General features: G+C 43.0%; 1 protein-coding gene across 1 annotated transcript in view; it reads left to right on the forward strand.

Moving 5' to 3' along the window:
- The window catches only part of ATP2A3 (ATPase sarcoplasmic/endoplasmic reticulum Ca2+ transporting 3), a 1,260,930-nt gene that overhangs the window by 706,207 nt on the left and 527,547 nt on the right, over positions 1–27,176 (forward strand). Inside the window, exon 9 of the mRNA XM_044082905.1 lies at positions 17,255–17,343. Within this exon, the coding sequence (XP_043938840.1) occupies positions 17,255–17,343 (89 nt within the window). The remainder of the gene's footprint in view (positions 1–17,254; positions 17,344–27,176) is intronic.

Raw genomic sequence — 27,176 nt, forward strand, 5'->3', positions numbered from 1 at the left:
TAGGAATGCCAGATATGTTGCTCACCATAGGAAAATCATTTTTCAAGTAATTAAAAACCACTTCATTAATCTGACCTTGGTATAACATATCTTCTATCATTAAACCTATTTTCGAAAAAGCTACGTGAATCTCATTCAATGTAACTTTTTCATATGCCTCACCAGTGAACATTTGAAACATATAATTACTATAGTCATTTTTATCCATGACTACAATCCCATTACCCTTGTCAGGTTTCATAAAGTGAATATTTTTATCTGTGATGAGCTCATTTAATAAAACCATTTCATCTTCACTTAAATTATTATTTTCACCATTTAAACCATGCTTTTTACTTTTCTTAAAAAATTCCCTTATTTCTAATTCCCAGGCTTTTTCATACAAGGCCACAGTATTATTAATAGGGGGGGTTAAACTTGCTTGGTTTAAATAATTCCCCATCATTTTGTTCGTTATTTGTGGGTGAGAGCTGACTCTGTGAGATGCACACAGTGCACTCCCTATCCATGGTAAGCTACAGGCAGCATGATGTGTGTGGTATCCATTTTACTGTGTATGCGAGTCAGAGAGATGTCAGTCCCTGGGTTTCTACAGTGTCAGTGTGTGTGCTGTGCATTTCCTCTTTGCCAAGGCCTGGGCATACTGGGGATGCCTCCGTCTTCCTACAAGAGCAGGCTCAGGGGCTTCCTCCTCAGAATCTCTCTGTGCCTGTGGGGACCGTGGCAATGGTGGGGGGCTGTGTGGCCCTTCCTTGCGCTGTTCTTGCTTCAGCTGTTTCCGCAGGATCATATTGTGTAGCATGGCACATACTATGAACATATGCGCACATGTGGCTGGAGAGTACTATATTGGATGTCCATTTGGACATTAGTGAAATGAAGTGGCAAATAAGATTAGATGCCACCACCTACCCGGGCATTAATGATAGTATTAGTATATCCCCTTTGTTAAAGTTAAAACATATTTTAGGATAAAGTTCATGTATAGACCCGGTCCCTTGTAGTATAAGTAACTTTGATTAAGTTTTAAAAGGTTTATTTATTTATTTTTAATATTATTTTTAAACATTTTGAATGTTAAGCATGGATTTATACATTAATATAACTATTATCTTAAAATTCCTTTTGTTGACCAACTAAATATATGGTCCGTTTTAGATGTTATGAAATTTGTGTGAAATGTAATTGTTAGAATAAGTATGAGTTTTATAGTTAAAAACATGGTTCTGTTGAAAACATTAAGGAGCATGTCTTTTTAATGTTGTTATGGATACCAAATGGTGTAATTGAATTATTGATTAATTTATAGGTATTTTTAAAGGGTTGGGAGTTTGGACTTATTTGTTCTGATGAAGTCTGTGAATGTAGGATGAAACCTAGGTTAACTTCTTTCAGTGTATTAGTGTACTGTTTTGGTGCAATGAACTTGTCAGTGTTTCTAAAAGAACAGCGTAAGTTCCAGTGTTTGGACTGCTCAAGTATTCCGTGGTTGGATTTGTGGTTACCAAGTTTGCTTTGCGATTACTCTTGGGTTATCCTGCTGGCAGGCTACCCTCAGTCAGCCAGAATTCCAAAGTCTAGGTCTGGCGTCGGTTGCTGTCGCCTCTTCCCTGACGTCAGTGCGCCAGGGGTATAAAAGATGCATCCGACGCCATTTTCTTCAGTCTTTCTTGCCGCGCAGTGCCCGAAGCAAAAGCAGTTCGCAAGTGCCGATCGGCCGACTCCTGAGATTTTCAAATCCGAATTTCAGAACCAAATTCCTCATTAAAGCTAAGTACACCGTTGGGGAAACTTTTTTCTTGCTCCAGACCGATGTCAGAAAAAGTTAACAATTGTATTTCTTGTGGGAAGCAAATACCTCATAAGGATTTTCACTCTTACTGTATTCCTTGCCTAGGCCCTGATCACAACGTTGCTAGCTGTCGGTTTTGTGCTAGATTTAACCAACGCACTATTAAGCGTCGGTTCGATTTTGCATTTCATCACTTTGGCCGAAGGTTTAATTATATAATGCCGTCGGAACAGCCAATGACCAGAGTTTACAAAAAACGCATGGACAAGGAAAAGGATAGGCATCCAAGGTCCAAAACCGACTATGAGGCCTCCACTAGGCCAGTCGCCGGTTCTCAGTGAGGTGCTTTCGCAGCCCCTGGGACCCGCTACCTCAGAGCCACAGGCCACTTCCGACTCCCACGTGGAGCCGACTGGGCCTCTGGATACTCAAGGTATTGGACACTCGAAAATCATTCCCTCAGAGGGGTCCGGAGCCGCTGAGCAGGCATCAGCTTCTGAGGGTGTCATCAGACCTACACAACTATATATTAAGCCATCTTCAGCTTCAAAGACTAAAGCAGCTCTAAAGACAAAGAAACAAGTACAGCATTCTCCTACTCAGACTTCCATGCCTAAAAAACAGATGCTCAAAATGGCTGAAGACCTAATTATTTTGATCAGGGGTCCCCATCCCCGCCTAGGCAAGAGACATAGTATGATTCTTCTGATCAGGTTTCCATTTCCTCTGATTCCTCTTCTGAACAGGATTATTCCATGCTTCCCTATGAGGATTCCGATGCTGAAGAAATCCATTCCTTCAGCCTCTCCTCCTGAGGATTATTCTTTTGGGGAAACCCTACATACCATGAGGGAGCATTTCCACTGGGAGAGCCAAGATTATTCTGAATCTAAGAAAAGGCTCAGAGACTTTCTGCTACTTCCTCAGCACAGACCCCTTGCTATTCCACCTGTTCTAGACATTGTAGATGTATTTTCAGAGTCCGGCCTGTCCCCTGACTCTACCCCCTGCACCTGCTAAGCCAGACAGATACTACAGGGTCCCGGATTCTCATAAATTCCTATATAAAAACCCCGCAGCTGACCCAGAAACTATATCTCAGGGTCCCAAAGGGGTTAAAGCTTCCACTGCAAAAAACCCTGTCCCCTCTGATAAGGGATTCTAGGGCTCTAGACAGATGGGGGAAAAGGTTTACACTTCTGCTACCTTGGCTGTAAGGGCCTTAAATTGTCAGTTTCATATGCTTGAATATCAGCAATATTTAATGTCACTGCTTAAACAGAAATTGTTGACAAATACTGAATATTCAGAGAACAAGGAAATGCAGGATTTATTGCATGCAGCTGAACAAGTGGGAAAGCATACTTTGCAGTGTGGTTATGATTCACTGGAGGCCTCTTGCAGGGCCGCTGTTACAGGTTCTGTTATTAGAAGGCATGCTTGGTTAAAGGAACAGAATCTTGCCTGATCATGTTAAAGCAAAATTATTAGATGCTCCATTACAGCATGATACTTTGTTTGGTACTAAAGCAGAAGAGGTTTTGAAAAAAATAGAAGATAAAGCAAAATCCATGCAGACAATCAAGGATTTCTTACAGGTACAGCCACCCAGGTTTAGCAGGAACTGGCCTTCTAAAAATTGGTCCTTTCCAGTGTCAGACAGACCACAAAGAGGCAGATACAGGCGTCCCAGAGGCAGATCTCAGCCCCAAGGCTCATACAGGCCTAAACAATGGGGTGCTCCTACCTCCAAAAGTGGAGAAGACAAATCACAACCTTACAGGAAACAGTCCCAATGACTTTCCTCTACCAGATCCAAGCACATTTCGTTTGACAGCCCCCTTAGGGGGAAAACTAGCACATTTTTCATCAAATTGTAAAATTGTTACCCAATCCAGACTTTTCCTAGTGCCCAGAAAGGACAAAACCTGGAGACCAATACTGGACCTGTCTATACTAAGTATGTTTCTGGAAGTTCCAAAATTCAAGATGTTGACTCTACAGCAGTTACTGCCCATGCTGGGAAAGAAGGCTTGGCTCGTAACTTTGGACCTAAGAGGCGTACCTGCATGTCCCAATCGGACAATCTTGCAGAAGATACCTCAGATTCATAGCTGGCTCAATGCATTACCAATTCTCTGCACTGCCCTTTGGCTTATCTACTGCTCCCAGGGTCTTCACAAAATACCTGGCACCAATAATTGAGTTTTGCGGACAAAGAGGGATTCAAATATATCTCTACCTGGGCGACTGCCTAATTTAAGCAGAGAGCAAAGACATTCTTCTAGAGCATCTGGCGTTTGTAAAAAGAATACTAATTGGCCTAGGCTACACAGTAAATGAAAAGAAATCAAAACTAGTGCCCTCTCAAGAGATAATGTTCCTGGGTGCAAGCTTAAATACAACTGCCCAGATGGCTTATCTCACACCAGACAAACAAAAGCAACTGACTTCTTACTTCACGAAATTGGCAACAAAAAACCACTTATCTGCAAGGAAAATCCTGCAGGCCTTGGGTTTCATGGCATCCTGCATTCTACTAATTCCATATGCCAGACTGCATATGAGGAAACTACAGTAGTATCTAAAAAGTGTTTGGACTCAGCATTGCCACAGCCTGGAGGCAGTAATTGCACTCATTCCCTGCCAGCAACAGGAGTTTCAATGGTGGGCAGAGGCCTGTCACCACAACAAGGGTCTGCCATTCAGTTTACCCACAGCCAGACAGACACTGACAACAGATGCATTAGATTATGCCTGGGGGGCCCATATGGCAGGCAAATGTATTCAGGGCACATGGCCTGCAAACCAGATGCATTTTCACATCAATCAAAAAGAGATGCTAGCTGTTCAAAATGCCCTGACCGCTTTCAAGGACCTGCTTCATCCAGGACAGCTACTGATTAAAGACAGACAATACTACGGTCATGTGGTACATAAGCAGGGAGGTACACATTCATACCCCCTCTGCAGACAAACAATGGCCTTATGGGACACAGCATTGACTTTTCAAGTTCACCTGCAAGCACAAATCCTGCCAGGAAAAACAAATACACTAGCAGACGAACTAAGCAGAAACCTCATGGATCCCCACGAATGGAAACTGGATCCACAAGTCTTCAGCATGATAACAAGGAAATGGGGATGTCCAGACATAGATCTATTCTCCTCCCCTCACAACTGCCAATTGCAGAGATTTTGCACAAGGATTTATCACAAGCAAGCATGGAAAGTGGACGCCCTATCCTTCAGCTGGAAAAATCTGATAGTATATGCCTTTCCTCCACTGCCTCTCCTTCCCAGGGTACTCATAAAAGTCAGACAAAAGAAGCCAAAAATGATACTGATTGCACCAGACTGGCCACGCCAGCACTGGTACCCAATACTAAAGAGTTTGTCTCAAGGTCCAGCATGGATATTGCCTCATATTTCTCACTTGCTGACCCAACAAAACAACCAGATTCTGCACAGCCAACTCAGGACCTTAAATCTGGCAGCATGGCGGATAATGTAGCCATTCAGAACATTCCTCTTTCAGAAGCTGTTATGGATGTTATCTTGGAGGCCCAGTACCAGAAAATCTTATGCAGAAAAATGGAAAAGATTCTATGCTTGGAACCAGGAACAAGGCATTGACACGTTTGTACCAAATATCCCTCAGATTTTACAATACCTAACTGAGATGCTGAACAAAGGCCTTTCTTTCACATCAATTAAGATTCATGCCTCTGCCATTTTAGCCCATTACAATATGGAACCACCTATTTTTTCTCATCCTTTAATAAGGCAGTACCTCAGAGGGGCCAAAAACATTAGGCCTCCAAGGAGAGCACCAATTCCAGCCTAGGACCTCAATTATGTTTTGGAAAAACTCACACTGCCTCCTTTCGAGCCAGCATCAACAGCGGATATAAAATTCTTATCCTGGAAAACAGCTCTGCTCCTAGCAATAATAACCTTTGCAAGATGAGTCTGAGTTACAAGCACTCATGGCTGTGGAACCTTTTATCATTTTTCACCCAGACAGGGTTTCTCTGAGGACAAACCCTACATTTATGCCTAAGGTGGTGTCCAGTGTGGCCCTCAACCAAACCATTCACTTGCCTACCTTTTGTCCAAATCCACAGAACAATTGTGAGAAAATTCTGCATTCTTTGGACAGACACAGGCAACTACGCCTCTACTTGGACAGAACTAAAGCTTTCAGAAAGACTGAGCAACTTTTAGTGTCATATGCTGCAGAATCACAAGGGAAGGCTATCTCAAAACAGACTATTTCAAAATGGATAGGCCATTGCATCCGTTTCTGCTATTTTCAGCGTGGCAAATCAGTGCCTAAGGACATTAGGCCTCATTCCACCAGAACAGCAGCCACTTCAGCAGCCTGCCTCAGAGGAGTACCAACCAGAGATATCTTAGAGGCTGCAACTTGGAGTTCAGTGCACACCTTCACAAAGCACTACCACTTACCTCTTTACTCTTAAGTCCAGAGCAGGCTATGCCACTGCAGTTGTGCAGGGCCTCATAGCCTCTCCTAATCCTATTTAGCCCAGCCACCCTTCCTCAGCTTTGGGATTCAACCCAAGAGTAATGACTGCAACAGTGAAACACGATGAACATAGTACAGTTGTGTACCTACCATAAATGTAGATGTTCGAGTGTATTCACTGTTGCAGTCCAGGTTACCCTCCCACCATCCCCCTTTTCTTTGCTGGGACTTATCTGCACTTTTCTATCCTATACAAGCTATGTGGTGTATTTGCTTGTAGATGAAGGAAATGTTATCTTTGTGCATGCATTTTTATTGGCATATTTTTTCAGCCTACCAATTTGGGGGCACCTGACATCTGGGGCAAGAAAAACTGAAGAAAATGGGGTCGGCCGCATCTTGTATACCCCTGGCGCACTGACGTCAGGGAAGAGGTGACAGCAACCGACGCCGGACCTAGACTTTGGAATTCTGGCTGACTGAGGTTAGCTTGCCAGCAGGATAACCCAAGAGTAATGACTGCAACAGTGAATACACTCTAACATCTACATTTATGGTAGGTACACAACTGTACTTTAGTCACCCTAGACTTAAAAGAAGCCTATCTGCACATCCCCATAAGGGAGTCAAGCAGGAAGCATCTACGTTTCAGGGCAGGATCTATGCATGATCAATTCTCTACACTTTCCTTTGGTGTGTCTACTGCACCCAGGGTGTTCACAAAATGATTGGCTCCAGCCATCACATACTACAGGCAGAGAAATATCCAAATTTACCCATACTTGGACTGCCTAATTCAGGCAGACAGTCGTGAATTGCAGCTACAACACCTGGCATTTGTAGAAAGCCTTCTCACTTCATTGGGGTGCACTATCAATGAAAAGAAATCACAACTGGTACCCAGTCAAAAGATTGTATTCCTGGAAGCAAGCTTGGACACAACTTCCAGGATGGCATTTTTTACCTCAGAAAAACAGGTCTATCTGACAAGACTACTCCAAACAAATGGCCTCCAGAACCCAGCTATCTGTAAGAAAGATGCTGCAAGCCCTAGGGTTCATGGCCACATGTATACTGCTAATTCCATATGTAAGACTGCATATGAGGAAACTTCAGTGGTACTTAAAAAGTCTTTGGTGCCAACATTCTCATGACCTGGAAACAGTCATTCCTATATCATTCCTTGTTTAAGGACAGAGTTCCTTTGGTGGGCAGAAGCATGCAACCATAACAAGAGAATGACATTTATTCAACCCCATGCCACCCAGATCCTGACCACCGATACATCAGGCTATGTATGGGGGGCTCACATGGCTGGAAAATGTATTCAGGGCCACTGGAGCTCTAGTCAAATTCATCTGGACATCAACCAAAAAGAAATGCTACCTGTACAAAATGCCCTGACAGCTTTCAGATCCCAATTGTTTCCAGGACAACTGCTGATAAAAACAAGCAGGGGGGAACTCATTCCTCTCCACTCTGCAGGTCAGCCATGGCCCTGTGGAACACGGCCTTGAACATCCAAGTCCATTTACAAGCTCAATTCCTGCCAGGCAAGCAAAATTCACTGGCAGATGACTTAAGCAGAAATCTCTTAGACCCATAAGAGTGAAAATTGGAGCTCAACACCTTCAACCTTCTGATTCGTAAATGGGGGACCCCAGAGGTGGATCTCTTTTCCTCCCCCTACAACCACCAGCTAAGCAAATTCTGCACCAGGAACCCTCAAAGCAGGGCCTGGATAGTGGATGCCCTATCCTTTCAATGGGAAAACCTCTCAATCTATGCCTTTCCTCCTCTGCCCCTTCTCTCAAGAGTATTACTCAAGATAAAACAAGACAGGCCAAGAACAATTCTGATTGCCCTGGACTGGCCACACCAGCACTGGTACCCACTCCTGCGCAGCCTGACAACAGTACCACCCTGGCACCTACACCAGACCCCAAACCTGCTTTCTCAGCAGGAGGGACAGATTTTGCATCCACAATTACAAACTCTAAATCTTGCAGCCTGGCTTATTCCTTGACATCTCCACCAGCAACCCTAAGCAAACAGGTTCTGGATGTCATCCTTGAAGCCAGAAGGGCCCAGTACAAGGAAATCCTATGCTAAGTGGAAAAGGTATTGTTTTTGGATTCGGTGTAAAGGAAAGGACACAGCACTGCCCTCCTTACCTCTAATCCCAGATTACCTAGCAGAACTACTCCACGGAGGCTAATCCTTCTCCTGCATCAAGATCCATGCCTCTGCCATCTCAGCTCTTTACAATACTGAGCCACCTCTATTCTCTCACCCTCTAATCAAACAGTTCCTGAGAGGGGCAAACAACTTAAGACCTCCAAGGAGAGCACCCACCCCTGCTTGAGACCTTGACTTTGTACTGAAAAAGCTCACGCTTCCCCCTTTTGAACCTGCTACTTCAGCAGAATTAAAGTTCCTCTCTTGGAAAACAGCCTTGCTTCTAGCCATCACTTCAGCTAGAAGAGTGTCCAAACTACAAGCACTGATGGCTGTGCAACCCTTCATTATTTTCCATGCTGACAGGGTTTCCCTCGGGACTAACCCTTCCTTTATGCCTAAAGTGGTGTCCAGTGTGGCTCTTAACCAAATTCATCCATTTGCCAACCTTCTTCCGTAATCCTCAAAATAAAGGGGAAAGGATCCTGCACTCCTTGGATGTGCACAGACAGCTCAGATTCTACCTTGATAGGAATAAGCCTTTCAGAAAATCTGACCAACTGCTAGTCAGCTTTGCAACAGGGACTTGAGGGCAAGGCCATTTCAAAACAAACCATTTCCAAATGGATAGCACACTGCATACATTTTTGCTACAAGCACCATGGAATATCAACCCCTCAGGGGGTCAGAACACATTCCACTAGGGCTTACATCCACCTCTACAGCATTTCTCAGGGGGAGTCCCTACCAGTGACATCTTGTAAGCTGCTACCTGGAGTTCCGTACACACCTTCAAGCATTTTACCACCTGCCTATCTTTTCCAAATCCGGGGCAGGTTTTGCTACAGCAGTCTTGCAAGGCCTACTAACCCAGCCCTAACTCTTCTTGAATGCCTCCACCTTCCTCAGCTTTGGGAATCAACCCAAGTGTGATGACTGCAACAGTGAAACACGAAGAACATAGTACAGTTGTGTACACTTACCATAAATGTAGATGTTCGAGTGTATTCACTGTTGCAGTCTTGGATGTCCTTCAAGAATGCAACTGCAGTCCTTACATATGGGTTGTCCTGCCTCAGGCAGCCCTCGGTCGGCCGGATTCCAAAGTCTGGGTCCGGCGTCGGCTGATGTCGCCTCCTCCCCGATGTCAGAGCAGCTGGGGTATAAAAGCATCAGCCGACACCATCTTCCTCAGTCTTTCTTGCCGCGCGGTGCCCGAAGCAGAAGCAGTTCGCAAGTGCCGGTCAGTCAGCTCCTGTGTTTTAAGTATCCGAAGTCATCAAAAAGCTAAGTACCCCATTGGGGAACCTTTTCTTGCCTCAGCCGATGTCAGATAAAACTGCAAAAGTTAATAACTGTTTGTCTTGTGGTAAACAAATACCTCATAAGGACTTCCATTCTTACTGCCTTGGCCCAGACCACGACGTCTCAGCCTGTGCTGTGCTTGCTTCAATAAGCGCACACTCAGGCGCCGGGCAGAATTTGCTGAAGACTTTTTTGGCGAAAAATACTCATATACCATGCCGTCGGAACAACCGACAACACATATTTCCAAAAAACGAAAGGACCGGGACCGACCTCCTCGGCCCGCGACTTTCACCGACACCACGCCAAAAACTACCGCGAGTGCATCGGTCCCTTCTGAGGCGGTTATTCCACTGCTCCAGACCGACGACACCGCTTTACCATTCACTTCGGCCCTGAAGCCTATGCCGGTTGTTGATTTTCCTCCAGAAGCTGAAGTGCAAGATTTACCCGAGACCATACCGGTGGACAAGGTTACTCCTGCACGTGGGGCAGCTAGGCCCCCGATGTCCATGTCGATCAAGGCCTACACACGTGCTAAGGCTTCCAGCCAGGCTAAGTCTCACCCTCCTAAATCTTTTCCTCAGGGTCCCACTACTGATAAACAGATCATGACTTTAGCTGCAGATCTAATTTCCTTAATCAGAGGTTCCCAGGCTCATCCTGACAGAGGTTCTCAGCCGCCTTCAAACAAAAGGCCCAGGGTTGAGCAGACAGACACCCTTTCTTCAGATGAAGCCTCTGGTGACTCTGATCACTCAGATACCCAGGAAGAGTCCTTCCAGGCCTACGAGGATTCTGATGCGGAGAAATCTATTCCTTCTGCCTCTCCTCCCGAGGATATTTCTTTTGGGGAAATTCTCCACTCCATGAGAGAGCATTTTCAGTGGCAGGGCCAGGAATTCTCCGACTCCAGGAAATGGCTTCGTGCCTTCCTTAAGCTTCCCCAGCGCAGGCCTTTAGCTATCCCTCCAGTGTTAGATGTATTGGATGATGTATACTCAGATTCGAGTGCTTCTCCTGATTCTCTCCCTCCTGCTCCTGTCAAGCCAGACAGATACTACAGGGTTCCTGAAACTCATAAACATCTCTTTAAGGCCCATTCTGTTGAACTAGAAACTATTTCCCAGGGGCCCAAAGGAGTGGCCACATCCACGGCCAAAAATCCTTTGCCCGCAGACAGGGAATCTAGGCCCCTGGAAAGGTGGGGCAAAAAAGTTTATACCTCGACCACCCTTGCCATGAGGGCCCTTAATTGCCTTTTTCATATGTTTCAGTATCAGGATTTCTTGATGGAGGATTTGCAGAAAAAGTTAGCCTCTCCTGAGCCTTTAGATAGAAAGGCCTTGCAGGATTTGGTTCATAATACACAGCAGGTTAACAATCATTTTCTTCAGTGTGGTTATGATGCATTGGAAGCTTCATGTAGGGCAGCTATGACAGGGGCCGTCATACGTAGACATGCATGGTTGAAAGAACAGGCATTGCCAGATCATGTTAAAGTAAAGCTTCTAGATGCACCTCTGGAAAAACACAAGCTATTTGGTGCTAATGCTCAGGATGTGTTAAAATCAATTGAGGAAAAGGCTAAATCAGTGCAAACAGTCAAAGATTTCCTCCAGGTTCAGCCACCAAGGTTCAGCGGGAATTGGCTTTCTAAGAATTGGTCCTTTCCAGACACTGACAAGTTTCAAAGGGGAAAAAACAGGCGTGCCCGAGGAAGAGGGCAATATCGAGGCTCCTACAGGGGACGCCAATGGCAACCGACTAATCAGAGAGGTGGCGCAGGGACTTCTACTGCTCCACAGGGACAATCACAATGACTTCACTTTGACACTGCCGACCAAGGCTCAAAGAGAAGCACATTTAGGCAGAAAATTATCCTTATTTTCAAAAAATTGGCACGTTTTAACAAGGGACAAATGGATTCTGGACATAATAGACCAAGGCTACAGGTTCCACTTCCATGCTTTACCAACAAAACAAGGCATGCCAAACCTGCCACAAAATCCAAGGGCAGAGGCATTCGTACAAGTTTCAAAGCTGATACAAATCAAAGCAATAGAAAAGGTTCCTCCTCAGGAACAAGGCCAGGGATTCTACTCAAGACTGTTCCTTGTTCCAAGAAAAGAAAAGCAATGGAGACCTATCCTGGACTTGTCCGCTCTAAACTCTTTTCTCATTGTACCAAAATTCAAAATGCTGACGCTACAGCAACTCCTTCCCATGCTGGGCAAGCGGTCTTGGCTGGTTACTCTAGACCTCAAGGAGGCATACCTGCATGTCCCAATCAGACACAGTTGCAGAAGATACCTCAGATTTCTTGCAGTGTCATAGCATTATCAATTCTCAGCATTGCCTTTTGGCTTATCTACTGCGCCCAGAGTATTCACGAAATGCCTGGCATCAGTAATTGCACACTGCAGACTCCAGGGGATACAAATTTACCCTTACCTGGACGACTGCCTTATATAAGCGGACAGCAAACAAGCCTTGACAAAAAACTTGAATTATGTCATTCACTTACTACAGGCTTTGGGATACACAGTCAACTTTCAAAAATCAAGACTACTGCCATCCCAACAAATAATTTTTCTAGGAGCCAAACTAGGCACAGAATCGCAAATGGCTTACCTCACAGAAGAGAAGCAAGAACAATTACCACATTACTTCAAAAGCCTAGCAAAGCTCACCCAGATGACTGCAAGGAAAATCCTGCAAGTCCTGGGTTTCATGGCATCTTGCATTCTATTGATTCCACTGGCAAGACTACACATGAGAAAACTACAATGGTACTTAAAAAGTTTATGGTCTCAACACAGCCACAACTTGGAAGCAATCATTCCACTCATCCCATGTCTACAAAGGGAATTTTTGTGGTGGGCCCAAGCAAGCCAGTTAAACAAAGGTATGCCTTTCAGCAAACCTCAAACAAGCCAAACCATTACAACAGACGCCTCAGACCATGGATGGGGGGCGCACATGGAGGGCAGATGCATTCAAGGGCAATGGGCCCCCCAGGAAGTGCATCTACACATCAATCAAAAAGAGATGTTAGCAGTAATTCATGCAATCGAGGCCTTCGGAAAACATCTTCAACAAGGTCAACTGCTAATAAAGACAGACAACACCACTGTTTTGTGGTACATAAACAAGCAGGGAGGTACTCATTCTTACCCCCCTTTGCAGACTAGCAATGACTCTTTGGGAAAAGTCCCTGAAACTGAACATACAACTGCAATCCCAGTTTGTTCCAGGCAAGGACAATGTTCTGGCGGACAGTCTAAGCAGAAACATCCTGGACCCGCACGAATGGATGTTGCATCCAGACATTTTTGCACAAATAACTCCTGCATGGGGGAGGCCGGACATAGATCTCTCTGCCTCCCACCTCAATCATCATCTGAAAAAGTTCTGCTCTAGGACACACCATCCACAAGCCTGGAGAATAGATGCTCTCTCCTTCAGCTGGAACTCTTTAACAATCTATGCATTCCCGCCTCTACCATTAATGATCAAGGTGTTACTGAAGATCAAAGCAGAGCAACCGAAAGGCATCTTAATAGCTCCAGATTGGCCAAGACAGCATTGGTATCCATTACTAAGGAGCATAACTTGCACCAAGCCGTGGCCCCTGCCTCAATGGCCTCTACTCTTGACCCAGCACAATTACAGGACGGTTCATCCCAACCTGCAAACTCTGCAGCTGACAGCTTGGAGGGTTCCATGATTTCTCCCCAGATCTCTCTCTCCAAGGAAGTTCAACAAATATTATTGGAAGCACGCAGACCTTCCACCAGAAAGACTTATTCAGCCAAATGGAAGAGATTCAACATCTGGAATACCAACAAGGGTCAGGATGCATCAGTAATGAGCATCCCACAGATACTGGAATACTTGGCAGAAATGCTGCATAATGGACTGTCCTATTCTTCCATAAAAATACACGCTACAGCAATTTCAGCAAAATACAACACTGATCCACCTGTGTTTTCACATCCTTTGCTAAGACAAATTTCTAAGAGGGATAAAGAATATCAAACCTCCCAGAAAACCACCAGTGCCTGCATGGGACCTCAACTTCGTGTTGGAAAAATTAACTCTTCCTCCTTTTGAGCCAGCAGCATCTTCAGAATTGCAATTTCTTTCCTGGAAAACAGTTTTCCTGTTGGCAATTACCTCAGCAAGAAGACTTTCGGAGATACAGGCCCTCATGGCAGTACCTCCATTTCTCATTTTTCATCAGGACAGAGTTTCTTTAAGAACCAGTCCCTCTTTTATGCCAAAAGTGATATCCAGGGTGTCTCTAAATCAAGCAATTCACCTGCCTACCTTCTTCCCCAATCCTCAAAATAAAGGGGAAAAGCTGCTGCACACTTTGGACATACACAGACAACTACTCTACTACTTGGACAGAACAAAGGCCAACAGAAAGTCTGACCAACTATTTGTAGCATACGCTGCTGGAGTGCAAGGAAAGGCAATTTCCAAACAAACAATTTCAAAATGGATTGGACATTGCATCAGATTCTGTTATTCTTTCCATGGAAAGGGTGTGCCAGCCAATATCAGGCTACACTCCACCAGAGCTACAGCCACCTCCACAGCCTTCTTAAGAGGGGTGGCTACAAAGGACATTCTAGAAGCTGCTACATGGAGCTCCGTGCATACATTTTCCAAGCACTACAACCTGCCTTTATATTCCAGATCCCGAGCAGGCTTTGCTTCGGCAGTCCTGCAGGGCATTTTAGCTACACCATCCTTATCTTAGAGCCTATCGCCCCCAGCTTGGCTATGGTATTCAACCCATATGTAAGGACTGCAGTTGCATTCTTGAAGGACATAGTACAGTTTTGTACCTACCATAAATGTAGATGTCCGATAGATATGCAACTGCAGTCAGGTTTTCCCTCCCTCCTACCCCTCTGTGTATTGGGTCCACTTCCCTCCTTTTATAATTAGCTGGGGATATCTGTTATGGTGTATCTGTTTATTACTTTTGTGTATGTCTGGAATTTTTTATCCAGTTTCTAAATTTAGCCTTCCTTGGAGGGCACCTGGCATCTGGGGCAAGAAACACTGAGGAAGATGGCGTCGGCTGATGCTTTTATACCCCAGCCGCTCTGACGTCGGGGAGGAGGCGGCATCAGCCGACGCCGGACCCAGACTTTGGAATCCGGACGACCGAGGGCTGCCTGAGGCAGGACAACCAATATGTAAGGACTGCAGTTGCATATCTATCAGACATCTACATTTATAGTAGGTACAAAACTGTACTTTTCCCTCCCTCCAGCCCCCCTGTTTTTTTTCCTATGGCTTTTCCTACTAGTATTGGTATTTACTACCCTGACGACCTGACGGGGAAGAAGCAACGGCATCCAATACAGAAATACTAAGTCTCTGGTATTCTGGCTCACTGAGCGCTTCCTGCAGGCAGATAACACAAGTGTGATCACTGCAATGGTGAATACACTCGGGCATCTACATTTATGGTAAGTGTACACAACTGTACTTTGTTGTTTTTATTATGTTATTTTATTACTCTTCTCTGTATTTGTTTTTGTACTGGGAACGGAGCATCGCAATTTCTTTCAGCTACACTGTGGTGTAGTTCTGAATAACTAAGTTTTCTTTGACTTTGACTACAGCGTAGAAAAATTGGAGTGAATTTTTCATTTTTAATTACTTTCCGTACCTTTTTGAGATTTGTGTGTGTGTATATGTATATGTGTATGTATATATGTATGTATACCTTTTTGAGATTTGTGTGTATGTATATGTGTATGTATATATATATATATATATATATATATGTGTGTGTGTGTATTGAGATATATATATATATATATATATATATATACACACACACACACACACACACATATATATACATATATATATATATATATATATATATATATATATATATCTATAGATAGATAGATAGATATGGGTACTTGACCGAAGTTTCACTTAACCGAAATTCAGAAGATTGAGCCGACAACACTGAATGTTTATATTACCGGAAGTCAGATCGACGAAACACCAGGTGTGCATCTCATGCAGCACTCTGAGCTTCTGAATAGAGATTGCGGTACAGTGAGGATAGGGAAATTTACCCTTTCCCTCACTGTAGCGCGAGCTTGGAATTGGCTTGCCCCCCCCTGCAAAAATGTAAAAAAACAGGGTAGATTTTTGTTTTTTGCAGTTGGTGTTTCATTGAGATTATACACACATATACACACACTATCTGTAGCGTGTGTTTCTGTATGTATAATGTAATAAAGAAAACATTGTAAACTAAATTTTCTCTTTACCATAACTGTGAATCAGCAGCAGTAGTTTATTTCTGTATCCACCATTCTTTCAATTTCAAGTATCTGTGCTCTATCCTTTATATGGTTGCAAGGATGCTAGAAACTATCTTAGCAGCCAGATGGGGTACCGTTTGTCACCGAGCACATAAGTATACTCTGTCACACTTAACATGAACACTTGTGGACAATTTGGGGAACATAATTTTATCTATTTATGAGCAGCTGAAGAAAACTCGCATAACTCTCAACTTTGCAGATTTTCACAGCATGTCCAGATTTTTGCCTCATATTTTTGGTTTGTTTTTCATAAAATTGTGTTTTTCTGGCAAATTAGTGGTAAATTGTTAAAGGTTGCAGTTTGAAAATGACAGACAATTGAGTTTCAGACTTCATAGCCTTCAGAAATGTCACGCTAATGCAAAACCTGTTGTTCTGTCAACTTTCTAAGTTTGTAAGAGCAATATTTAAAAATTGTCCGTATTGTTGGGCCTTTGTCCCACTTTTGTTTTTGGCTTTGTCCAGATTTTTTGCTCTAAGAGGTTAAGAAGTATGTAACGGGAGGAATCCTAGCCTGTCATTTGAACAAGAGAAGCTCTTGCTGTGAGATGGCAGTACTCACTGTGCTGCCCCTGTTTTAAATGGTGATTTCCCAAGTGCAATGAATTGCATATTTTAATCGCCATTTGTTTATCTCGTACTTGCTGAATTCTCCAAGTAACATTGTATATTAATGGGCTGAAGATTCATTCAACTTAGTTTTGTCTCAGAAACTACAAATAGAGAAATAAGATTAATTTAAAATTAAGATGCAAGCTTTAATACAGCTGGTCTGAGGAGCAGTGAGGTTGTAGCATGTACAGCAGCCAAGCTAAGTTGATCTTAACAGTTGCCCACTGTGGCCAGCCTGTTTGTGCACATAAAGTTTCAAACTTAATTTGTATGGCCGTGGCTCAAGTGTGTTAGAAGTATAAACTGGCAGCCTCCTTTTGGAAAACACCATGAGCTTTGTACATGGTACAGAACAGATGTGTGTGGTGGTCTTGCTCATTTGCATGTTTTGAGAATTGATGTTTTCTTTTGATGTCTGAAGTATTGATTAAATCATTGGAAGTAGTGCTGCACTGTCTGCTTAAGAGTACAGAAGGACTTATTCCTGTTTTATTAATTCAACAGATGTTTGTCATTGATAAAGTTGAGGGTCAGAAGTGCAGTCTTCATGAGTTCAGCATCACTGGATCTACCTATGCACCAGAAGGAGAAGTGTGAGTATTTCCCACACAAATGTAATCGAAAGTTGAATAATGTGTTATGTCTGTGCCCCAAAGGTAGAAGAATATTCCCATGTGTCGTGAAATGGAATAATGCATCATAAAGCATTTTGTCGTTTGGAGCAAAATGTTCAGCACACTGCATCTGAACATGTACTGATTTTTTTAAAGCATGCAGGTAATTTCTGATGCATTGCTACCTGTCCGACTTGACTACCATAGTGCATTATGTATGGTTATACAGTGGAGGTCATAGCTGTTACCACTGTAGATTTCAGTAGTGCAGTTCTTTACTTTTTCAGAGCTAGCACTTTAAGTAAAGGTATGTTTAGATGGCATGGTCATCAGTGTTTGTAATATCGAGTGGTGGAATGAGCTCTAAATTTTAGTACACTGAGACCAATGCGAGTACCACATCCTTACTGAAGCAATGGGAAGATCTGATATTTTTTCTGTTTTTCAATTTATGGGTCATAGTTTCAGCCTCGGATCTAACTTTGGCCACTTCTGAGCTTTATATCTGGTGCTCAGTCTCTTCCACCTACTCATAATCCTTGAGCTACCTCAGGTCTCATTTGCCACCATAAGGCATTTGGCACCTTTTGGTGCTCAAGAACAAGGAACAATTTATCTAAAATTTCTTCAGAAAGATAAGTTACATTCTATTTGGGGCTTCGACTTTTTCTATTTTCCCCCCTCTAATACTATTTTCTGCATATTATTCCTCTCTCATTTTGACTCTTCCTTCTCTTCCTCCTCATACCTGACGTGGGGTTAGTTATTAACAAAAAAAAAAAAAAACTTTTCTTGTTCAGAGGAATTTCTAGTTTATTAAGGGGATCTTTTAAGTGTTTCTAACCTTTTTTCTGGTCCTTGAGGATGGCAGACAAGCTTTACAGACACTTAAATGCATAGCATGCTCTCGTAAGCTACCATAATCTGATGCACACAAGTGTGTATACTGCTTTTAGGGGCTTTTCACCCGGACATCTACTTCATCTGTGAGGCTTTTGGTGAATGGGCCATAATGAAAGACAAAACAGGCTTATTCTAAAGGGGGCTCCTTGAGCCTCCACAAGAGAAACTCCCCACTTCTGGATCATGGAAGGTGGCTGCTGCTGATTCTGCTTCTTCCCCTTTTCCATCTTCGTCAAAAATGGGTCTGATCAAAGAGAAGCAAAGGGATTCAGACAAAGAAAAAGAAAAGTCAAAATCTGTTAAGAAAAGATCCATGGATCAGACATCTGTTTGCTCTGGTGCGCAAGATTTTTAGACCTTCTGAGCCAACTGTTTTGTACCCATTAGTCACTGGAACTCATAAGCCTCCTAGATTATCTTAGGAAAATATCTCCCCTATTATTCAGTCTCAAATAATACAGGGCAGACCTTTGTTATGTTACACCACCTTTCCTCTCTCTACTAGTTCTCTTAGGGTCAGCTAGGTCTACTCAGAGCCTCACTGAAGCTGATGTGGACAGGATGATGAGATTTCATTGCACACAAATTTAATTGGGGGATCTTTTGGCTCTGACCACTGTTGGATCTGGAGGAACCACTTCTTCCCTTCACTATTTAATGACGCCTCCAATCTAACCTCTTTGATTGGAGCCCATGGATCTGACTCTTGCTCAGGACAGATCTGCATCAGAGCTGAGACTCCATACTTCCTCCACTCCGATGAGTTCTCTGATTAAGTCTGCTTTGATACTGTCAGATTGTTCAGTCTCTCTGAGCCAAACCATCAGCATTGACTCCGACAAGGTATATTGGATGTGAGGTGTTGAAATTCTTTCCTCTCTCTAGGACAGGGATGTCTAATCTTTTTGACTCAGGGGCTACTTACCATACTTTGCAAGGTTTTGGGAAGGGCCAGCCATGTCCAACACATGTCTGTCCATTCAAAATAGTATGTTGTAAGACATACTTGGGGCCAGACTGTGGCCCTAGGACATCTTTTGGACACATCTGCTCTAGGAGCATCAACACTTGATGGTGTCTGGCATCAGTCTTGGAGCCCAGCTGAACAGCATCTAGCATTGAGCCACCTTTGGGTATTTCTTCTACAGTGAGGCTTCGCAGATCTGTTTCAAGTTCGGCACTCAAAGCTTTTAAAGAGAGTATTGTCCCAAACTAGAGAGAGAGAAGTCTAGTCTTTAGGAATCTGGTACAACCCTCAGCCATAGGATTTTCCAGGGTCCACAGTCTGCTTACCTTGTCCCTTTGGGATAACCAGTTTCTGGGATCTTTGAGTCAGTTCTCCCAGGAGAGACCGTCAGTTTGAGTCTTGTCCTGACCAACCCACAAAAGAGGTACACAGGAAGCACAAATATAAAAGGCACTTTGATTCCCTTGATGAGTCCTCTACCACCAATACTGATTTTGATGAGGGAGAATGTTCTCCTAGATCTCCCATTGAAGATGTCTCATTTAGAGAGATTCTCAAACTTCTCATATGGGGGTTTGGTCCTCTCAAGTGTCTTTTCCAGAGGAGTCAGTTTTTCTTAAGACTTTCTGTTCTGGCCCATCTTCTACTTGTGGTAGCAACCCCCAGCAGATGTGATAAGTAGATCTGATCTGTTGGGCACAAAAGGAGCCAGATACAGCTGAGACTATTCCTAAGAAGCCTTACACAACTTTGGTTGCTCCCAAAGGCAATTCCCCATTGGAGCAAGGGACCCATGGACGATTCCATGGTAGTGATGGAAACTGCTAAGAAGGAACTTGGAGAAGGAAGCTCCTTTGTCCACCCGCCATATAGGGAATCGTATGCTTTGGATAGATTTGGAATGCATGTGTATGCCTCATCAACTTTTTCAGTGGTAGTGCTTAATTATTTGGCTTACATTACTCATTTACCGAGAGTTTGTCAAAGGAAATTACCAAATCTCTCCCAGGGACCTTGTCTGTGGACCAAAGAAAATCCATTGTTTCACAGCTGGCTACCCTACAGTCTTTTAGTGCCTATATGCACTTTATATCTAATGCCACAGAGGATGTATCTAGAGCAGAGGTATTTTCATAAGAATGCATGCCTGGATGCGGTTGTGCAACTTTCTGGAGCATTTCAAGACACCCTTCGTGACTGCCTCATATGATGGATAGACTGTTTAGTCACTAGGTTAAGGAGACTATCTCAAGAAGTAAAAATGGATGCTAAATAACCTATCTAGTGTGTGGATCAAATTCTCTACCTCTTTAAGTACCTTCTGCCGAAACCAGACGACAGGGAAGAGAATGAATCCCAGGGCTTTGCCTCTGAAACTTCCAGAGCAAGAGCTCCCTGAGCAGATGGGGAAATTCTTCTAATAGACATCGCTCAAGGGGCAGAGGGGGCCTGAAAAACCAAGGCTTCAGAGGACTTTTTTTGAAGAAACTTTTCCAGCACTCTTAAACGGTTGCCCAAATTTTGCAGTCTGGAAACTGTCATGGGACACTTTATCCCTGCACCCAGCAACCTTGATGTTCATCACTTGAAAACAAATTGGGTGCAGAGGATCATTACCGGAGACTGTTACATTCCTTTTCATACTCTTGCTCCACACCCAAAATTAATTCAAGATGTTCTTCCCTCACAAAGGAAGACAAAAGTAAGGAAGCTTCTAAGAAATTGTTATCCAAGAGGTCCCTCCAGACTGGAAAGGATCTGGAATTTAGTCAAGATTTTTTTTAGTGCCAAAATAAAATTGGGGCCCAAAGCCAATTTTGGACTTGTCATTTGAGCAAGTTTTGTGAAGCAAACAAAATTCCGGATAGTCATGATTCAGTCATTTTTTCACTTATTAAGAAAGAATGACTGGATGTGCTTGATCTTCAGGGTGTGTCCAACCATATAAAAACAGGCAGATTCTCCAGGACCTCACGTCTGGCTAGGAACCAGTCATTTTCAGTTCAGAGCTCTGCCTTGTCTCATCACAGCCCCTGGGTGTTTATCAAGTGTATGGCAGTTGTGGCAGCTTGTCTGTGACTGAAGGGTTTCCATGTATTCCCGTGTTTGGGGGTCTGGATCATCACTGCCCCTATAAGAAATCTATTTGTTCAAGCCAGGGACTCCTTGGAGATACCAGTGCGTCTAAGTTCAAGCCTCACCCATTTCAGTCACTAGAGTTCATCCAAGCACTCCTGGACACACAGCTTCAGCTAGCAAAGCTTCTTCAGACAAAGAATGACATTTTGAATTCCCTTTGAGTATTTGAGACTGATGGAACAGGCAAATGTTTTTGGTAGTTTGACAAAGACATGTAGTTTACCAGCCCTGAAACAAGGCACATATTGGTTAAAGTGAGAGTCCGTTAATTTAACTGCATTATTTAATTGAGGTTGAACATTGACCTATGTGGAAAATTTCAGGCTCTTCCTATGAGTTCTACGTGACTTGCTTGGTCGACATGGTAGCAAATGGTGTCTGAAGTTAGCAAACCTTTGATAATATGATGAAATTCATTAAAATCTCAGCTGCTTTCATTATCTCACTAACTGCCAGAAGATTAAATAATTTGCTAAGAATTGCACAGCATGCAAGTGAAGATCTAACCCTCTTTGCAAACTTGCTATGCTGGGGTGGATGGTAGCAATTTGGCTCAGTTTGACTTCTCAGGCTTCATATATTCTGTCAGAGCAAAACTTCATAGTTGACCATCTCAGCAGGACCAGGACAAACTCCCACAATTGGTAATTTCATCCTGGGGTCTTCAAGAACTGATCAGACTGTGTGGGGAACACCTCCAGTATATCTGCTTGCTTCTGTCCAAACCAAACAGCCAAATAGATTCTGCTCCAGGAAAGCTTGAAAACAGGAGTGGAGGGCAGATCCCTTCTCATTTCTGTAGAAGGGAATGTTCATGTATGCTTTTCAACCCTTTCCACTAATATCCAGGTTCATCTAAAGATCCAGAAGGACTCTGCAAAACTTGTGGTGTTAAGTTCCATTTGGCCAAGGCAGTAATAGCTCTCCCTTTTTTCAGTTCAGCCAGAGACAATTGCCACAAGCTTCCCAACATACTGGATTAATTCATACAAGACGGGGAGTTTGATGCACTCCAATCTAGAAACCCAACTAACTACTTGAATGACGGACCTCTTTTTTTCTAGAGGAGTGAAAGGATGTGTGAGAACCTGCTACTGAAAAGTCATATGTGCAAGAGAAAAACATTTTTAGTTGACGTCAGAGCTAGGATCCACTTTAGATCTTGTTGCCTTTGGTCGTTGATTTATTTGAGAGAGTTCTTGTCCAATGGCCTTTCATACTCCTCTATCAAGGCACATTTGTTTGCCATTTCTGCTAGTCTGCAATTGGATAACCAACTATCTAGTGCTGCTCAACTTAGTTTTTGAAAGTGGTGTTACATACTCTTCTACCTAGGAAAATGACAGCTCAGCCTTAGAATTTGATTTTTGTGCTTGAAGCTTATGGTCTCCATTTGAACCAGCTTTTTATATACACACACACACACACACACACACACACACACACACACACACACACACACACACACACACACACACACACACACACACACACACACACACACGGACAAGGTTTCTTGGAAAATTCCTAAGTATAAATTTAAAATGGTCTCAGAATTTAGCCAGGCTGTTAATCTCCCAGTTTTCTTTCTTGAACCTGGGAACAAGGAGGAAAGGATCCTTCACACACATTAGATGCCAACAGGCAGCTCGGCTATGTAGACAAAACTCGAACCTTCTGGAAAGCCAGTTAGCTTTTTGTCTCTTAGGAAGGTAAGAGGAAAGGACAGCCATTGTCAAAACAGACTGTTTGCAGGTGGTTGTCTCACCCATTTGCCTTTTGTTATTCACCATAATAGGCCAATTCCAGAAAGGGTTGCATTCCATTCCACAAGGACTTATGGCTTTGGTGCCTTTCTGGAAAGGGGGGGACTGCAGAAATTTTCTAGATGTAGCAACAGCACAGTCTTCTGTAAATGCTTACAAAGCACTACAATCTGGATGCCTTCTCTTTCAGAATAGGTATTCCTAGGACAATTCTCTGGGGGCTGCTTGAGTCTGTTTAATTCATTTTTTCCCCTATTTCTTTCCTTAAGCTATGGTACTCTACCCCATGTAGCTTAGTTTACATGTAACAGTGATCTTTGAATCAAGTACTGTTGTATAAGTAAAACCTAGCATAACAGTAGATTTTCTAATAGATCAGTCTTCCAGTCACCTCCCCCTCCCTCCAACTCCCTTTTGTTTGTATTTTTGGTGCTTCCACTGTGTGGATTTTTCCACCCTTTTTGTATATAGTTACTGTTTGTTTTTTCCTAGCATTACTCTTTAGAGCCCTTGCCTTCCTTCTGGGCAAAAAAAGTTCTGTTTTTTGTGCTTCAGCTGTCCTTTCATAGCTCTATGCTTGAGCTGTTGACAGCTTAAGCATGTGCTAGGTGTCTTTAGCCTTGTGCAGCTGCCAGTGTGGAAGACCCATAAAGCTTGAGCTAGTGCATCAGTAGTCTGTTAAGAGTATGAATAACCACTTTCTGCTCACTCGTTAAGAATCAAGGCCTCTGTTACACTTTTTTTTCCATCTCCACTAGTCCAAAGACTGTTAAAGGTTAAAGAGATGAGCAAGATTACTTGCTCAAGAAATTTGGGCAAAGGCCCAAAAATAGGGACAGATTTTAAATATTGCAGTTATAAACTTGGAAAATTGATAGAATAACCGTGTTTGTGTTGGCATGCATTTTCTGAAGGATATGAAGTCGGAAATGCAAATGCATGCCATTATTTAGTGACTTTAATCCATAGATCATCCCAGTGATTTGTCAAAAAAAAAAACATTGAGAAACATACCAAAAATATAAGGCAAAAAAGGACATTCTGTGAAAAATCTGTACAGTTGAGAGGCATACTGCAACCACAGCCCTGGTTCACACCTTGTACAAGTGACACCTCAGTCTGTAGTTTTGTTAGTACACAGCAGCCTTTTCACTCAGCAAGAAGTCTTACTGCTTTTTATCCCATGTTCCGTTTCCTTTGTCTAACAATGTGGGAGATTTCATGCTGATTCTTTACAGTACTTTTTTTCTTCTCAAAGAGCCAGTCTGGTGGTATAGAGGTCAAATTTCTGATTTTGGCTCAAGCTCGAGTTTAGTTAGTAACTCAGCACTTTGACTGTGCTGGCAGTGAAGATGGGAGTTCTATCCTGGAGGTGTAGAGATGTGCCTGTCTCTATCTTGTGGAGCTCTGGCTGACACCACATATCTGTTAGATGATGGGGGGCAGTGCAAACATGACATTTAAATAGGCGAACAGCTGCTAGGTGAGCTTTTTGACTGGAAGAGCCTATTCTAGTGGCTGACAGTGGCTTCCTTCTCTTTTTCTGAATGGATTGTTTAGATGAACACCTCATTTTTCAGCTGATTTACAGTCATCTTATGTATTTGGGGTCAGACATCTGAGACCAGGAATGTTTGAGGGGAGAAGTAGCATTGCATCACAATCTTGAGTGTTGGTTTGTAATATCAGCTTAGTTTGAGCAGCTGGCCCAACCTTTTCAGTGTCTTGGGCTGCTAGACTTAGAACTTTGATTTGGACGTCCTTAATTCTAGGGGGTGCATTAGCTTGCTTACATTGAGCAGTGCTGGAGTTGAAATTAGTTGGTGATATGGTGATAGTGTTGGTGTGAAGCTATGATGTGATGAAGGTTCTTTGATTTTAATGGCAGAAGAGCTTATTAAAACAAAATCCTAGAAGACATGTAGCTAATTCTGTGGCTTGGAAGTTTCTTTGCTGATTTTAATTTAGCTGTTTCTTGCTATATTAACTGCTTCGTATAAATTAATTTTATAACTGTGTTCCATTCTCAGTTACTGGTTAAGTTTAAACTAGTGTATTGATGTTACTTAAAGTAACTAAGTTATAAGTCTTTATAGCATTTTATCTGTTTGATTTTTTCGGAGTTTTATTTTGTTTTTTGCTAACTCATTTATATCTCTGATTTGCTTTTTGATAAGGTGATAGCTGATTCAGCATGGCAACAGCTGTCAGAACTTTTTACTATAGCAGATCTTTTTGCATGCATTATATGTCATTTTGTCCCACCTCAATTTCTTTTGTTTGTTTTCCAGCTTTGTAGGTACTCCCATGTGCATATTCCTTATGAGGGGTGAGGGCATGACATTGCTTCTCATGGAGAACTGCTGAAGCCATACATCCTAATGGTATCCAATGTCCCATTTTACCAACAGTTAAGTGTCAGGAAGACCCACTGTCCTAGGCCTCATTTAATTGCACTGTATCTTAATGCATTGCCAGTCTGTAATAAGGAGGGGATCATACCTAATCTTTGTATGGTGATGCTTTTATAATTGTGACATGGCTAGTTGAGAACTTTAGCCCACATTTGGTTGCAGCCATTCAACGTGGATGCTCAGTAATGCAGTACCGGAGGAGGCGTTCCATTGGGATTAGGCTGCAGTCTGTGGCAATGACAGGCTGCGCCTGACCCACGTTTCCACTAGGTCAGTCAACTTCTTTGAACTTGCTGGAGCTAACTGCAAGTTACCCCTAATTTACCATTCACAAGGTTGCACAAGGACGTTCCTATATGACTTCACTGAATTCCTTATGTCAGCTGTTGGTCACTGGCACTGGGTAGGATACTCCTATATCTAGGTAGCTGATGAGTCACTGACTCCTGCTAGAGAGTGTAGCTGTATTGTGAAATTATTGGGTATGCTCGGGTTATCCCCACCAGAACCCATAAGTTAGGGCAAACATTGAACATACCATATCCATTAAGAAAATTATCAGATTTGGTGGTTGAACAAGTCTCCTGTTCTGACCGCTTCTTAGTTTGCTTCAGCCTGAACCTGCCACTTTGTAGTATACTCCCGAGTCTTAAATTGAGGTTGGTTTGTTCATTTCATCATATTAGTCATGAACATTTCTCCACAGCTGTCTTGGTTTCTTTTGGAGAGTGATGCAGACTCACCAGATGGCTTGGCTAGGAATTGTATTCACTTTCTTTGGCACTGTAGTCTTAAGCCCCAGGTTGTTTGCCCAGTCTACCAGGAGATCTCAACCTTGATTTGGTGTGCAGAAATTTTGTCCATCATTTGGCAGATAAGCTTTCTGAAATTGCATTATTAGTTTAAAACAGTGCCTTATGCATCATTTTGCTTTTCCAACTAGCTGCATACCTCAGCTTCTAAGTGGCACTGTTCTGACCTTGAAAACTACTTTGTGGTCTGACTTAACTATCTGTACTACAGTCAGAGGGCCAGATTCAGTGAAAATGAGGATAGGACTGTTCTTGAGCTCTGTGTATTTCTGCAGTGTATTGCATGTTTTCCATTCCCATTTTCATTTTCCATAGAAAACTAAAAGACCCTTCCTAGCATTAGAAATGTAAACTAGCATGTACGGGCTTCCTAGCATTAGAAATGTACAGCAGCATGTAGGGGCTTCCTAGCATTAGAAATGTACAGCAGCATGTAGGGGCTTCCTAGCATTAGAAATGAATAGTAGCATGTAGGGGCTTCCTAGCATTAGAAATGTACAGCAGCATGTAGGGGCTTCCTAGCATTAGAAATGAATAGTAGCATGTAGGGGCTTCCTAGCATTAGAAATGTACAGCAGCATGTAGGGGCTTCCTAGCATTAGAAATGTAAACTAGCATGTAGGGGCTTCCTAGCATTAGAAATGTACAGTAACATGAATGGGCTTCCTAGCATTAGAAATGTACAGTAGCATGTAGGGGCTTCCTAGCACTAGAAATGTACAGTAGCATGTAGGGGCTTCCTAGCATTAGAAATGTACAGTAGCATGTAGGGGCTTCCTAGCATTAGAAATGTATAGTAGCATGTAGGGGC

Source organism: Protopterus annectens, chromosome 9.part0 (assembly GCF_019279795.1).
Source record: "Protopterus annectens isolate FY-2018-M chromosome 9.part0, PAN1.0, whole genome shotgun sequence".
Taxonomy (NCBI): Eukaryota; Metazoa; Chordata; order Ceratodontiformes; family Protopteridae; genus Protopterus; species Protopterus annectens.